At 41.3% G+C, this 17582-nt stretch overlaps 1 protein-coding gene across 1 annotated transcript; it reads left to right on the top strand.

Moving 5' to 3' along the window:
* The first annotated feature begins 6101 nt into the window (after positions 1 to 6101).
* Positions 6102 to 9796, top strand: tbr1b (T-box brain transcription factor 1b). The gene is made up of 6 exons (XM_076262789.1): positions 6102 to 6757; positions 7059 to 7213; positions 7390 to 7511; positions 7868 to 8026; positions 8144 to 8205; positions 8950 to 9796. Exons 1-6 carry the CDS (start codon positions 6102 to 6104, stop codon positions 9794 to 9796), a joined length of 2001 nt encoding a protein of 666 aa, XP_076118904.1.
* Positions 9797 to 17582: the final 7786 nt, after the last annotated feature.

Below are 17582 nucleotides of genomic sequence, written 5' to 3'. Positions count from 1 at the left end.
AATTGCAACACCCCATTCTATTTTCCACAAACATAATTATGTCTTCTTAATGTGTTCTTGCTTGTTATTTTTCTTTAAGAATTGTAGAACTGGATCCTTTTTCAAAAATAATTACTAATACAAATAATAAAAACATAAAATTACTGTCAGCAATCAGTAACTTTTATCATCCCCTTCATGTTGTGATGTGATTAAACACATTTTGTGTCATATCTGTTTGAACAATCAGAGCTCTGTGTTGGCTTCAGTAGTTATATACCCAATATCAGGCCTAACAGTGCACTGAAAAGCTCTGTACAGTCAGAGTCCTTTCAGGGCAGCGATGAGGCATGCAGGTAGAGAGAGAGATTTTATTCCCTTAAAGCTCTGGCCTGGTGCACAGCAAACCTCTCAGGGGCCTGTTAGAAATGCACCCGCTGCATACCACAGCTAACCTTAAGCTAAAATTGATGTTTTATAAATAATTTCAATGTTGCAAACATCAGACCTACAATCACAGAGATTCAGTGATATTCATTTGGCATAAGTCAGTTTCGTTTCTGTGAGCTTTTCATCAGAAATGGCTTCAAAAGTAGCGTTAGCCTGAATTTTTTATGCTTTGGGCCTGCAAGGGACAGTCGCTGATGTTCTTCGGTTGTCGCTGTCTGACAGTGCATGGCAGCAGAAATAACAAAATGGTCACAAACCCCAGCTGCACTTCAGGGGTCACCCAGCTCCCATAAATTTTAAAGAGACTAGCAACAAACTGAACAGTTGATAATAGGTCAGTTGCAAGTGATAAAAGAAGTTTTTAGTTGGAACATTAGCCCTTTTCTTCACTTTGCGATTTTTTGACATTATATCTTTCCCATCCGTTACCCGAATAATACACATCTGTGATTTAGCTCGGACGATGTCTGCTAGCCTGGTCTAATGGTAGCTCTGGGTCCCAGGGCATTTATGTAGTCTACCAGTTCAGAAAAGGTTTATTCATAGCTATATAAAATACAGCTATACCACAGTGCTCCTATCTTTAACCATTTCCATGAAAGTCACAGGCACATCCAATTGTTTTGTTTAAAGACTAATTTAAATGTGGTCTTGAAATGCATTTTATTGCCTCATTAATAGATTCCCATAGGTGCTTATCTGTGGGAGGCATTTCACATACCCACGAAAACAGTGCGCTGTTGTTTCTTATAAGTGACTGTGCCAGCTCGACTGTATCAAATAAACTTCTCCATATCTCTGGTTGGTGGTTATTACCATCTCTATACATTCTTCCTCATAGGTTACACTGCAAGCATGGAGAATGCATATAAAGACATGTAAATGGAAAATCTGCCTTTAGCTCTGTGGCAGGTTCACTGAAATTGACAGCAGGAGCGTTGCTTGTAAATAACAGCGGGCCCTGCCCTAGGCTTCTGTTTTCAACAGGGAGCCAAGCAGACCAAAATGTTGCTTCATTACAGAGCTAGTCATTAACAGAGGGCCGATACAGATGAAGCTCGACTGTAAAGAAGATATTCCGTACACTAATGAAGACTACATTTGGTGGGGATTTTGACTAACAGATCAGGTCTGAAGTGATGTGCGTGTGTGCGCACAGCCCTGCTTCCATTCTGAGTTAAGTTGAAGCCTCACTACTCTGGGGCTCATTATTCATCCTCACAATGTTTGTGACAGTTCTGTTGCTAAATTAAAATACAAAATAACTGTAATGGCTTGCTACTGTGAGACTTCTCCTCTAATTAGTCTCAGTGCACAAGACCAGGTGGAGGCGTTTTGAGGCCCGCGTCGAGCGGAGACCAGATTACTCTCAGTCTGTCTCATCGCGCTGCCTTCTGTATTTAGTGCAGCATGCTGTACATGCAATATCTCAGCCCGTGCCAGTCCTGTGGCCGCCTTGTGTGGAGTAGGAGAGAGAGAGAGAGAAAGAGACAGAGAGAGAGAGAGAGAGAGAGAGAGAGAGAGAGAGAGAGAGATGGTGGATTGTTCCCCTCCTTGCAATGACACCACTGCTTTCGACCACTCAGGAAGGCCTAGCATTTACTGAAGCATGAGGACATCGCTTGTGTGGACTTATCAATGTTGGCGGTGAGGGCATCTTTTTTAAATATAGTTAGAGTGTCTTTACCTCGAAAGTGTCTGCAGGAGTGAGGTCTGCACAGGTACAGTGGGGGGCTGTGGCCGGACCTCATGCATCTGTGATTGGGGGCATGCCCCCGCAGTGAAGAGCTGGAGTGGGCATAGGGTGAGTGGAGTGTAGGTTCTCTCATGTCCATATTTCTTTTATTCTCCTGCATGGCAGGGCCCGAGAGGAGAGACACCTGAGATGAGGGGCCATAAGAGGCATCAATAATGAGAGGTGGAGGAGTGTCTCCCAGGGGGGTGGGGGTGGGTGGGGTGGGGGTGGGGTGGGGGCAGCGTGGCCGTATGTCATGCAGGGAGGCTAATAAGCCTTTAAAAGCCACAACTGCCCATGTGGCCCAGCGCCGCCCCGACTACGCGTGTGCGTCCCTCTGTCTTTTTCTTTTTTTTTTCTGCAGCGCACCCCTGATTCCTTCTGACAGTAGAGATCGCCGGGCCCCGGGGACCCAAGGGGTCAGTGGGCACGTTACCCTTAAAGGACGCTCTCAGATTTCACCGCAAAATTAACACAAAACCATCAGATACGACTCTGATTTGGACAAACAAAAACAAATAAAAGAGGCGTAATTAGTTGGAATCACAAAAGGGGGGGGGGGGGGGGTAGAACTGACTTTTTTTTCTGACTGACTTGATTTATTGATATGAATTTCAATGGCATCTGGCAAACAACTTATAAATAACTTACGGGCCATCTTAAATGCATTCCCATGAAAATTTTAGTGACACTGTAATATAAGCCACTACCTGCCAGGAATCACAAATAACCTTGGCTCTTCCCCTCTTAGTTTGGGCCTCGGTGCGCCTCATCCCCTTACTGCTGCCCTGACAGGCACATGTTTACCCAGCCAGACAGGAGAGCAGCCCTTCTTCACTCACAAGAAGCGATTACATGTGACTGGGCCAGCGTTCTCCTTCCACCGGATCCAGCCCGCCTATAATTTTGTTGTCAACCTGTGTGCTGTGATCACATCATTGATGTGACAGTGCCGGGCATTAGGTAAAATCCCCGAGCTGGTGCTCACTTTCAGCCCCACTCTCTCCCTCCTTGTCCTTGACATTGATTAGATTAGACCCAGGTGGCCGATATGCTTTTTTTTACATTTTAGGAATAATACTTAACAACACAGACACCTTCAATAGCCAAAGCCCTTAACTTAAACCCTTATTTTTTGGGGACAATTGTTAATAAATCTGTAATGTTTCAATCTGCAAACACAAAATGCAGGATCAGTATTTGTGCTGTGTGAATGTATTAGCAGTATAATATCAGCAGTTAATATCTCTATTTAGAGCTGGCAGGCGGCCAAAGCCAGATGTGCTCCTGCCTTTGTGTGAGGATGAGTAGATTTGACACACCGCCTTGTTGTTAGAGATTGTTATTGCCATCTCGTGACACATCAGTGCCAACACATTGGCTTTAAAATCCGAAATGAAGCCAAAATAAAGCATAGGTCATACAGCATGAACAAGCTGGATGTCCTCCTGTTGTTTTACATATCATTTGCATATCAGTCTGGAACTGGAACTAAAGAGTGATCTCACAACACTCTAGAGTTCAAACTATTGTTCAATGCTTACCTATGCCAGAAGCACATAAACAAGAGGGCACTGGCAGGAGCAGGTCAATGTGTGTGTGTGTTTATGAACAGGCTGGGATGAACCTCCTCTTTATCCCACACAATGGCCTCCCCGAGGAGCGGGCAGTAGGGCCGAGTGATAAACACGAATACTCCTGTGGTCATGGCCACTGGCTGGGCTAATGAGAGCAAAGTACTAGAACTAACACTAAACAAAGGGGACAATACGCTGAGCAGGGGGTGAGAGTGATGGGGGAAGACAGGGGGTATTAAAACTCCTCAGCTGTGCCATGGTGTGGTTAAGTCAGCATGAGCATGAAACCAAGCCAGGCCTGCTTATTAAAATAGTAAAAAAAAACATATGGAAAGTGGAAGTGAGGCATAATCCGGTAATGAGCAGGCGATGGCCTGGTTAGACACAGGCAAGCCCGTGCATGCAAGTTTCCAGAGAATAGATTACTGGACCTCATTGCCCTGCTATAATGACCTTTCTTGTTAGCCTCAGTCATGTAAGGCTTCTCATCAGAGAGAACAGCAACCTACACCTGAAAAAAACCTTACAGGAACATTTTGATTTGCACCCCTAAACACGCGTATTTGTGGTTGCAGACGACTTTTGCTGAAATCGATATGGCGAATGTGTAAATGTGCTTAAGTGGCTTTAGCCCTATTCGCATTGAATGTGCAAAGAGGTTCGACACACCTTGAGAGAAGAGTCTCTAGCCCACAGGTAAGCATGAAACTAACCAGTCAAGTCTGTCGGTGGCAGTGCGGTTAATTCACTGGGAAGAAAGAAATCTATTTCAGGCGGCTGAGGAGGTGGACAAGGCTGCCCTGAGCCGCTGCAGGTAACTGTGATGAAGTCCTCATTAAAGTGCCCATCAAAAGTTATTCTACACCGATTTCGTTAATGCGATCACTAGACATTCCTCATCTGTTCAATGAAGAACATGTTGTTACTCGTGACCCTTTTACAAAGAGCGTTAATAAAATAAACAAATCTCGCAACTTGCTCGCCCATAACCCAGTCTAACTATCAATGTGCAAAAACCGTCCATACGAGCCGTTTGCCTCTGTGCTTTTGGCGCAGAGAGAACCCTCTAGCCTACTCATGGCTCCATGTGCACCTGATCTGTGGGTGATCTTTTCGACTACATTCATGACAGTCTTCCTTTTGCATAATAAATTATTTATTTTTGATTCAATTATTCTTGCACTGCATGTGCTAGACTAGTCTGTTTTTTCTTCATCATGCGCTGCAAACTTCGTATTAGGAATGTGTATGCATAACAGGAATTCTTGGCTTGATTTGGTCAGGCAGATGATCATTTTCACAACTTTGTTTTTACACATTTTAGGGTAACTTAAAAAGTAAAACTAACATTAAGACGTATGTTTGTCGCATTACAAATCACGTGACAGTCGATAAAAATGGACATGAAGAAACTGAAACACTAAAACACGTTCAGATGACTTTGAAACGTAGGCGATTCAATGACACGGGAAGGAGAGGAAGGCTGAACCTTTCATGTGTTTTTTCTCCCTTTAAATACAAAATTCATCAGTTGCATATTTTCCATCAATAGTATTTTATTACAATATTCTTTCATGCTCTATTGTCATATCGGTTTTATTTATCTAATGCAACGGAGGATCCTGAGATTTTAACTTGAAGGCGCTCTTTGACATTAAATATTCATGTCTTTTGGGACTGGTAAACATATTTGCAGTGGATGGCAATGATTTCACGCTATATCGCAAACATTTTAAAGCGGAAGGTGCACTGACTGTCATTTTGGATGTTTTAATAATAAATATCCGTTTCACTGGCAAACAGACTTCCTTACTTTTCCAGCATTAATAGATAAATACATACCCACGACAATCTGGAATTCCGATAAAAAATAATAAACTACGTTATATTATAATATACTTCATAAAAAGTATATAAAATATATAAAAATAATGTACTGTAAATGTTTTTGACAACATAGACTATAACCTGCACTTTTGGCGTTGGGAATTTAAAAAATTCATAATGAAGGGTTTAAATAGTTCCTTCAACGGCATTGAGAAACCTTTGCAAACATCTAAATGACCACCCCAAATAGCCACCGTGTGCGAATGTGGCCCCTCTGATTATTCTAATTATGATCTGACTAATTAAATTACTGTCACGCGTCCACCAATAGAAAAAGTCGCTTCATTAACGATGCAGGCTGAGGAATGAATATCAAACCCTTCCTGATTGCAGAATAGTGTCAAATGGCTAATTTACTGTCTTGCACAAAGTAGCTCAAACCCCGGGAAGGCGTTTTCTCTGGAGTTAAAGTGGAGGGGCGTTAAGCTTGTGCTTTGAAGTTGCTTGCATTAATTGCTGTTTGTCATTGAGCTATGCAGCTTGAGCATTGCAGTGTGGGCAGTGGCTATTCCAACTCCGAGGGATCAGAGCTCGCCTTACAGGACCATCCTATTATATCTGCAAGTGACAACCTGGAGAGAAGTTCACCTCTGAAAAAAAACTCGAGGGGGATGACGAATCAGTCAGAGGCAGACAATTTCCCGGACTCTAAGGACGCATCAGGGGACGTCCAGAGAGGCAAAGTCTCTCCTGATCTCCACGGAGTCTCTGATATTCGTCATAATTTCGATGGATCTGCTGGGGAAAGGTACCTCCTTACTCAATCCAGCCAAACTCAACCGGTCTCAGCAACTCCTAGTGCCATGTTCCCATATCCGAGTCAACATGGTCCAGCGCATCCAGCTTTCTCCATCGGAGGTCCCAGTCGTTATATGGCCCATCACCCGGTCATAACTAATGGAGCGTACAACAGCCTTTTGAGCAACACTTCACCGCAAGCGTATCCGACCGCTGGTTATCCATATACGCAGCAGTATGGCCACGCGTACCAAGGAGCGGCTTTTTACCAGTTTTCGTCTGCGCAAGCTGGACTGGTCCCCGGCAAAGCCCAGGTTTACCTTTGCAACAGGGCCTTATGGCTAAAGTTTCATAGGCATCAGACGGAGATGATCATTACCAAACAAGGGCGGTAAGTATTTTTGACAAAACATCTTGTATTCTATTCAGGAATGTGTTGAAACTGCACATCTAAATCACGTCAAGTGCAAAGTGAATCAAGTGCAGTGCAATATTAATACATCGTGAGAACAAATTATGCGCAAAATTAAACGCCATTCGGTTACATGGCATGCGTATTAGTGACATATCCTACTCTTGATTATTATTATTGCTTGATGTATTTGAACAGGTAAAATTAATTAAATATATGAAATGTGGTTTTGATCCGTGGCTTCTCTGAATTAACATTAATTTGTTTTTGACATCCACAGGCGAATGTTTCCCTTTTTAAGTTTCAACATTTCTGGTCTGGACCCAACAGCTCATTATAACATTTTTGTGGATGTAATTCTGGCTGATCCAAACCACTGGCGATTCCAAGGCGGAAAATGGGTTCCATGTGGCAAAGCGGACACTAATGTAACGGGTGCGTGTCCAAATTATCCATTTTTGCAAATGAGGGCCGGTATAGATATGGCTGTTAACTCAACGGAAATAAATATTAAATGAAATAAAAAAATAAACAATTATTCAGTGAATAGTGACATATAAGATAAGGCAGCCCATGTACTATACTCTATCGTTATGTTTACATTTTTCCAGGAAACCGAGTGTACATGCATCCGGATTCACCAAACACCGGCGCGCACTGGATGCGCCAAGAGATCTCGTTTGGAAAACTAAAATTAACAAACAACAAGGGCGCATCCAACAACACCGGACAGGTAAGCGTGAAACATTTTATAATAGGCCTACTTTTAAGCCTTTAGCAAACCAGTCTACTTTACGAAGTTATCTGTGTTGCATCCTTGCGTAACAAACGAGCAAGTTATGAGTGGGTAAGGTATCCATGAAAAGTTAGCGTATATAGTTTATTTAAAAACTAAAATTACGCATTTTTTGTGTTAAATTTCGATATGAATGCTGTTTTCTATTTGTGGTTTGATTTATCATCTCATGCCTATTAAGCTGTTTTACGCTGGATTGTATAAGTCAAGACAATTACTATCTTAACTAGCTATTAATGAAACTCAACAAGTGTGGCGACACAAACGAATCGGCCGTGCATTTTGCCCCACAGATGGTGGTTCTGCAGTCCCTTCATAAATACCAGCCCAGGTTACATGTGGTTCAGGTAAATGAGGACGGAACAGAGGACACCAGCCAGCCAGGACGCGTCCAGACCTTCACATTTCCAGAGACCCAGTTCATAGCAGTCACTGCCTACCAAAACACTGATGTAAGACACCGTTTTGATGCTTCGGCAGGGCGTCCTAGAAATCTGATTTTACCTAGAATGACTGGAATTTGATGGCGAAATTCCAGAAATTCAAATCAAGATGCCTTTATTTTACAGATTACCCAACTGAAAATCGACCACAATCCATTTGCAAAGGGCTTCCGGGATAACTATGACACGTAAGGGACTATTTAATTTTATGGCATTAACAAAAGACATTCGATATGTTTATGTTCTTGCATTTCTGTAGTAACCAACTCCACAGTGACATTAGTCACCACATTTAGATTTCTGGCGATACTATGGCAACAAATGTTTTATTACAGTATATAGCCTACCATGCGATATTTAATATCATTCGATTGGGAAAATTACAATTGCAATTCATTATATCTTATATGCAATATGTAAGTTATAGTCCTACTCTCTGAAATATTATATGCGGGCTGTAGGTACTTGGTGCAGTCAGATGTCATTGTTCACATTGCGCATATGCAATTCTTCCTAAAGAACCATTCGCGTGTAATGTAATTTGATAGTCAGTTCCCTATTAAAATGCAGTAAATTAACTCAGAACTGAGCTCTTCCTTCTAGGCCAATGCGGACCATATAGGACGGAGTATCCTCGGGCTACGGTGCGCTCTCTAGCAGAGAAACCAACATAAACTGGCCATCATAATGTCACAGACTACTAGTGGCATGTTTTCAATAACAAAACCCATCGAAGGGTTGAATAAAAGGGGGACTGGCATATGTATTTCATACAAACATTTAATTTTCACTAAAATAATAGAAAGGGAAAACATTTATTTTTACTTGCGACATAATTAGCCTATAGCCATATTACTGTACTGACATATTTGTCGAAGTTGTTGCAACAAGTGTTTGACATGCCTTTGTTGTTTTGCCCTCTCTTTCTTCAGAGTTTACACAGGTTGTGACATTGACCGGTTAACGCCCTCGCCGGGTGACTCTCCCCGCTCCCACATCGGGCCTGGGGCGAGATATGCCATGGCTGCAGGCTCTTTCCTTCAGGACCAGTTTGTCAGCTCTTATGCCAAGTCCCGCTTTCCCACTGGCGTCGGGACTGGGCCTGGCACGGATCGGAGCGTCTCACTTACTAACAGCTTGCTCTCCCCTCCGCAAACCGAGGAGACCACAGTGGCCTCCCCGCAGCGCTGGTTTGTCACCCCCGCCAACAACCGACTGGACTTCGCCGCGTCGGCGTACGATGCTGCTGCGGCGGCTGACTTCGCTGGTAACGCAGCAACCCTCCTGTCCTATGCAGCTGCCGGAGTGAAGGCACTACCACTGCCCACCGCAGGCTGTTCTAATCGAGCTCTTGGTTATTACGCTGACCCGCCGGGGTGGGGCACACGCACACCACCCCAATATTGCAGTAAATCAGGTACTGTATTGTCGTGCTGGCCATCTAATTCAGTGGGCCCGAGAACGACGACCTCCAACTACCTGGTGGGCTTGGAGGAAGGGGACACTCTAGCCCCTGAAAGATCACCTCTCTGCGGGGCATCGGAGGAAGCCAAACCAAAGGACTTGTCTGAGTCCAGCTGGATTGAGACTCCGTCTTCAATTAAATCCATTGATTCAAGCGATTCTGGGATTTTTGAGCAGGCCAAACGGAGGAGGATTTCGCCATCTGCCACACCGGTTTCGGAGACTTCGTCTCCATTAAAAGCAGACATGCTAAGGGAATGCGATAAAAATGCATCCAAGGACATTGGTTACTACAGTTTTTACTCACACACTTAGAGATTAGATTTTAACTATATAATAACAAACACCAGACATTAATATGTTCCATCCCTACGTCTATTTAATCGACGTGTTTATTAAAATAGGCTATTTATTTAGTCCACCTGAGTCCAAAATAATATTATACATTGCTAACAGGCCTAGCCAATAAACAGGATCCTATATAATTACAAACACACCAAGATAATTTTTTAGTGGACTAGGCTATAGTCTAATTTTAGTATTTATACCACTAGGTGATTTTTAATTTGGCCATTTATTTTGACGCCTTATCTGTTAATTGTAAGTATGAAAATAATGTAAAATAAAATAGACTAGCTTTCGGTGACATTCCATCTGTTGATGTACAGCATGTAAACAACTATTGAGGTTCAAGAATTACAGTTTTGTATGCAATATGCAGTATTGCAGTAGATGGGACATCCTCCAAAACAATGGAAAGAAACCAATTCCTCGCTATTCTGATTGAACTGTGTTTTGGGGAACATCTTCAATTTTGAAGCCAAATCAACCACGTCCTGTTAGACCTGTTACACCTGTACACGGTACACCATTATGCGCTTTCCCAAAGCATGACAGCGCGGTTGGTTATTGGAATGGTACTGATTTAGCACCATTATTACTTTGTTGTTGTGTGGCTTGATATTGCTGGTGCGTATTAGAATCGGGAGGTCTATATTTCTCTTAAGACTAGTGTGTAGACTCTTTGTTATCTTCAACTGTATACATGTTCATTCAAAATCGTGTCCAATTTTTATACAACAGGTAAATTACATCATGCGTAGGCCTACACTGGTAGAATTTTACTTTTTTACATTTTCAGTGGCAGCTATGTGTAGCCAATGTTGGAGATTTTGTCTAAGAGAGCGCGTTTTATTTCATGATTAGACCTATAAGAAAGCAGACATATTTATGTATATTTTTCTGTGTCAGTTAAAAAAAAATATTGATGAATCAGGTGTTATCTGTGGTAAAGCTTATGTATCTGTGATGTGTTTTAATGCAATAAATATAAGCATACATCTGAAAGCTATCAATATACTGTTAAGTTGAAATATGATAATCGAATCTGTTTTACCAAATGTACTGAATGAAATGAATGTAAATCTGAGCTATGTGGCTAGATGCGCTTTCGTTCCCAATCGAAGTCCGGTGTGCGGGGTCATCACATCAGGTAGCCTAGGCTTTGCCACAACCATGTCACACACACACACACACACACAAAATTATCAGGATGCGATTATAATCTTGTTTAGCCTATGTTTAATTCGTGACATGATTCAAACCTTTAAAAATCAAAATCTAAAAAAATGGACACACACACAACATAAACGTATATAGGACCAAGCCTTTGATTATGTCAGTTAAGGTAATGATTTAACAGCCATTTGAAAATCAAATATTTGGTACGAAATATCCCTCTTTGTGCGTCAAGGTGCATCCAGCCATCTTGCGGCAGTTTACTGTAACATATTGACTTACTGTGAAACATTCAAGACAATATACAACCAACTCGACTGAATATGGCAAGAAAATACTTTGCCAATCGTATGCATATTAGCATAATTTTCGTAAATATTGCACTATTTTGTTGCAATTGGGTGTTGTCGAGATTTTAGACTGCTACGCATTGTTGTAACACTAGAGGGCCCTCTAGATCGTTAGATAGAGTAAACTATTTCATCCCTTAAAGGAAAACAGTGTTGCAGCAGCAAGACACACAAATGAAAGAAAACACAAAAACTTGCAACACACTTGGAAAAATAAATACAAAATGCTAACTTACAAAATGCACAATGAGGTACAAAACAACGGAGAAGTAGCAGCACTCATTACACAGTATTACACTATACTCAATAAAATGAGTAGAATAACAACAGAATATATTGCTATTGATGTGCAAATGAAATGAACACTATGCCTTGTGCATTGCCCCTCTCTTCTGGTGTGGCGGGCAGGAATGACTTCCTGTAATTGCCCTTTATATTGCATTGGAGATGAAGGAGACTCCGAATGAAGACACTATGTTATCTAATCTGTAGGTTGTGTAGGGGCTGTGAGGTTCTATCCATTATGTCGAGCAGTGTGTGCAACCGTCCCTCCTCGTCTAGCTGTAGGGGCTTCGGGGCAAAGCAGTCCCCAGCACAGACAGCCTTCTTAATCAGTTGCTTCAGTTTCTAAGAGCCTTCAGCTCTGATGCTACCGCCTCAACAGATGGCTGCAAAGGAAACTGCACTTGCTGCACCAGACTGGTGGGCAACATCTTTCTGCACACTAAAGCTTCTACAGCCTCCCCCTCGAGAGTCTGCTTTGTCCCTTCCAGTAGACAGCCTCACCGTTGCGTTTCCAGTCCAGTTAGTTGTCCAAGTGAATCTGTAGTCCATCACCTCTTTTCCCCAGTATGGAAAGGATGTTAATCTTTGGTGCAGCTCCTTCTAAAGTTCACAACCATGTCCTCTGTTTTGGTCAAATTTAAGAGGTGGTTGTTCCCACACACCGTCACAAATCAGTTGATCCTGTCAATCACTTCTCCACCACTGCCACACCTCAAAGCTGTAAAGTCATCTGAAAATTCATACCAGATGACAGAATATACAGGTATACAGGGTGGAAAGGTGAGCATACAGTCCCTGGGGTGGGGTGGGGTGTGTTGTGTTGCTAATCAACTGCTCAGATGCACATTAGATCCGACTATAGTCATAATCCAGGAGGTTATAGAAGCGCCACTCTCATTTTTTGGAGTTTCTTACACAGCAGTGTAAGATGGATCATGTTAAAGACAGTAGAAATCAAACTAAACTTTAAGATTTAACTAGAGAGAATGTGCAAGGGACTGTTGATCACATGCATGCACTGCTATGTTCTGTGCAGTTGGGATTATAGTCTGATAGTAAAATGTCAAGTCTCACAACTGTTCACAAAAGTTCACAACATCTTTGGTCAGCCATGTGGTAAGATATGGGAAGGTTTCACACACACACACACACACACACATATATATATATACCTTTTTGTCTTTACTTTGTTCATGGCAATCCAGTAAAAAGTTGTTGTAGAGAATCATCATGAGTGCACACACAGGCTAATGTGCAAACTCGGGTCAAGTCAGGTCAGATGTGTCACAGATATGTAGTGCAGAAAGGTAATTTTTCATCACTAAATAAAAAATGGCATTTATTTCTGTAAGGCGCACACCACATACAGTATGTCTGTAAATTGCTCAGCCTCAACGTCCCCCTCCACCATGGCCAGATTCAGGACAGTCTGGCCTACACATACATGAAAGTCATGTCCAGCTGGCAGCTTGCTTTGGTGAGATACATGTCAAAATGTAAGAATTGTATAATACGCTTTTTGTCTTTGTATTATTTAAAATAATCAATGTAAGTATTAATACATGAAATGGTGGCAGATCTGGGTAGCTTAAACTATGCTGAAAAAATATAGCATGTGTGAATGGCACTTACAATGACCAGGATAAATGCTTCTAACTAAAAGTAGTGAGAATGCCCTTAAAATAGTCTAGGGTTCACAGGGTTAAACAGTTAAAAACTAAATTACTGTACAGCTGGTAAATACACACATTGACAGGGTACACAGGGGTATTGTTGATTATAGACACTTGTGTGTAAATAATTCTGTTGATTATAGACACCCGGGTGTAAATAGTATTGTTGATTATAGACACCCGGGTGTAAATAATATTGTTAACTAGAAATGTAATGTCAGAGGAATTACAATAGTGGATGGAAAGCTGCTGGCTTAATGTTGGTGGGGAGATTTGTGGAAAAAAAAACCACTTAATCTTTGAGTTCATACAAACCCTAGTACCAAAAAAACATTGTGTGTCAAAGGAGTTCTTGAGATATAACACTCAAGGGGTTTTTGACCTTGACATTTGACCTTTGACCTCCAACATCAATTCACTTCATCTTTGAGTCCATACAAACACTCATACCAAATTTCAGGCATGTATGTCAAGGCATTCTTGAGATATAGCGCTCAGAGTATTCATGGACTTGACCTTTGACCTTTGACCTCCAACATCAACTCACTTCATCTTTGAGTCCATACAAACACTTGTACCAAATTTGAAGCATATGCGTCAAGCCATTCTGGAGATATGATGCACAAAGCATGAGATATGGCTTTGACTTTTATTTTGACACACAGGAAACACTTAAGTATAGTAAGTATATGTATAAGTATATACTTTGATCCCGTGAGGGAAATTTGGTCTGTGCATTTATCCCAATCCGTGAATTAGTGAAACACACTCAGCACACAGTGAACACAGTGAGGTGAAGCATACACTAATCCCGGCGCAGTGAGCTGCCTGCAACAACAGCGGCGCTCGGGGAGCAGTGAGGGGTTAGGTGCCTTGCTCAAGGGCACTTCAGCCGTGCCTACTGGTCGGGGTTCGAACCGGCAACCCTCCGGTAACAAGTCCGAAATGCTAACCAGTAGGCCACGGCTGCCACTTAAACAGGATGTGTAGTTTTAGGGAGCGCCACATTGTATGCATTAGAAGCTGAGACAGTTGGATTCACAGGTGACACCTGTGCCAGTGTTCTGATTAGCCCGGGAACTACTCTGGGAGCTTAACCATTGGCTTTAGGCCATTATGACATCACAGCCTCCATTCAAGTCTATGGGGGGGGGGGGGGGGGGGGATGAGCTTTTTAACATTTTTAATCCCCTATTTCTCAAATAGTATAAACCTTTTTAAAAAATCTGAAATAATAACTCTCTTGCCCCACTCCAGACCTTCAGAACGGTTATTTCAACATGTCTGTATGTTAAGCGGTTAGAGTCACATTCATTCTTGAAAAGGTAAAAAGAAAAGGTTATACAGTTTTTTACAATTGTTTACACACATTTTCAAAACTCTGTGTCTATTTTTCAAAACTCCACACACAAAACCCACAACTGCTCACACAAAATGCAAAATGCCCCAAATCTCCAGCAAAATGACACACAACATTCAAAATGTCAAAAACACATGTTTAAAGCAAACATTTGCCTCACATTACAAACACTTTTGTCATAATATGACATTTTGGATACATCATGTACACACTGTTGCTCAAAACCTAAAGCTCTTCTGTCTTAGGCTTTCTATATGTATTTCCATACAAGAGTGAAAGTTACGGTATCAACAAAGAGAAGTTGAAATACACAGTAAAAATGCAAACAATATTGAAACCAAAAATAGTGATTTTTCCCAAATAATTTGCCGTTGTGAATACAGTATTTTACAGCAAACAAGAAAAAAAGCAAAGAAGAATACAGTGACCACCAGATGTACATGGAGTTTTGAAAACACTGATTTTGTTTGTTTCTAAAGACAAGTGTGTGTGTGTGTGTGTGTGTGGGGGGGGGGGGGGGTCGTGTACAGTATGTATTCATAGACCTATAGAACCTTTCAACTGCAGAAACAAACAATTCTACAGTAAGCGTTCCTAAGGCATTTCTGGAGGCACAGAAAAATGTATTGAGCTAATGGTACTGTAACATGGGGACAAACAAAAATAGAGTAAAAAGACAAATTTTACATAAAGTCAAGTTTTTGTAGAACATTACTGTAAGCTAAAGTCCGATTACTGTATTTTCTCTATTTTCAAAGTATCTGCATTGGTTCTGAATATTTCAACCGGAAATCCTCTAGGAGCAGATTGAAAGGGTCTATACCTATATAGAGAGTATATCTATTCATAGACCTATACAATGATTGGATGGTGTTCAGTAAAGTAAAGAGTGTTTGCACATGTGAAGAGAAAGAGTGAAGCACTGGTGATTTAGTGTGGCATTTTGATGGGTTGTGTTTGAAGAACGAAATCAAGTTACTTCCTGTTAGATTTGTGTGTGTTAGGTAGAAAATTGTGTGTGGTGTTTTGCAAAATGTGTTTTAGTCAATTGAAAACTGAGTCAAACACTGAGAATTAGTGTATGGTTTTGCAGATTTGGTGTCGGGTTATGATGTTTGGAGGACATGTTTAGAAAATTGTGTGACAAGCAAAGATTTAGTGTGTAAGCAGTTGAAAAAAACTGTAATAAGAAGAAGCCAGGAGATTTCAAGATAGTGGATTCCATCCACTATAATTAGACACCCGGGTGTAAATAGTATTGTTGATTATAGACACCCGAGTGTAAATAGTATTGTTGATTATAGACACCCGGGTGTAAATAGTATTGTTGATTATAGACACCCGAGTGTAAATAATATTGTTAATTAGACATCCGGGTGTAAATAACATTGCTAACACCCTGGTGTCTGTCTGTATCATGCCATGTTATATAAACTCTATTGTAAATAGCCACATTGCCTATTAACCCCGGGTGTAAATATCATCATCGCTATCTACAGTACACCCGGGTGCAAATAATGTCTGCCTATATGTCAGCTCTGGAAAAAATAAGAGACCACTTCACATTTTTCTGATGTCATCCTACGTTTGCTGAGTGATTTGAATGAGTTGACGGTCATATTCAAATTTGCTGTGGTCTCTTATGTTTTGAATATGAACGTCAACTCATTCGAATGTCACTCAGCAACCGTAGGATGACATCAGAAAAATGTGCAATGGTCTCTTATTTTTTTCCAGAGCTGTATATGTATATATATATATATATGTATATATATATATCTCTCTCTCTCTCTCTCTCTCTCTCTCTCTCTATATATATATATATATATATATATAGAACAGTGAGGAGAGTGACAGGAAGTAAGTTGTAGAGAGAGATGGGGTGGGATCGGGAAATGACCCAGGTTGGACTCAAACCCGAGTCCCCATGGGCACATGGTATGGGCATTATTATCTGGACATACCTTCGGATAGGTTATTTATGATGGCGAGGCGACAAATCTGCTGATGCAACTGAAAATGCTTTCATGTTTATTGTGAAGTAAGCTGTGGGACTGAATTGTGTCCTTAAAAATCCTCAGATCAGCTCTATTGCCATTAGCCAACTTTTTACAGGAAGATGATAATATGTATTCAATGCAAGTGACCTAATACATGGTACTGGCTTTGATAGAGTTAATAGTGTGTCTCTTGTAATGCTCAATTGCACAATTTGTAAAGAAACCTTCTTACTTATGACCTGAGATATCAAGTAAGTAACATCACTACATCATATTTATTAACTAAATAATGGACTTAAAAGCCTCTACAAGCCCTTTTCCAAACACATCTGTTGTTTTACTGGGCCTACTGTACAGAGAGAAAAGGGGGGACAGGAGTTCATATTTCCCTAGTGGGTTACATTCAACTTTTTTCAGATGCAGACCTCTGCTATCCCCCAAGACAGCCAACAAGATAAGGTGGGGACAAGAGAAGTATAGAATGAGTTTATGTGTGAAAGTCAATTGTCTACACTCATGAAGATCGACGCATGGATATTTAAGCGTCTCGTCATAACGCTCGTTTTCACTATAGCATTGCATAGATGAGCGCATGTCCCGTTTTGCATAACTATAATATCGGGACATCTATGACTTTGATACGGGAGAGGGGCTTATCTAATTTTTCAAATCAATGTGAGGAGGAGTTTCTCGTAGACTAAGCGACCAGGGATGCTGCGTCATAATCTGAATGCTTATTACTACATGCGCGTTTGAACAAGGGGTTGAAAACCTACGAACAGTAATAATACCGGGTAAGGCTTCGGGACTTTGTGATCATACAACATGTGACCATACAGTACAGCTCCACCGACGGACTTGACTGAGCAGCTGAACGTGTACTAACCGGACTTATTGTTCTACAGGTAAAAGAAG

This window comes from Alosa pseudoharengus, unplaced genomic scaffold (genome assembly GCF_046254945.1).
Source record: "Alosa pseudoharengus isolate Yale_2024_CS ecotype anadromous, Long Island Sound unplaced genomic scaffold, YU_APseudo_1.1 YU_APseudo_1.1_scf_3, whole genome shotgun sequence".
Taxonomy (NCBI): domain Eukaryota; kingdom Metazoa; phylum Chordata; class Actinopteri; order Clupeiformes; family Clupeidae; genus Alosa; species Alosa pseudoharengus.
The sequence above is the reverse complement of the archived record's forward strand: the minus strand, read 5'-3'. Positions and strand labels throughout refer to the sequence as shown.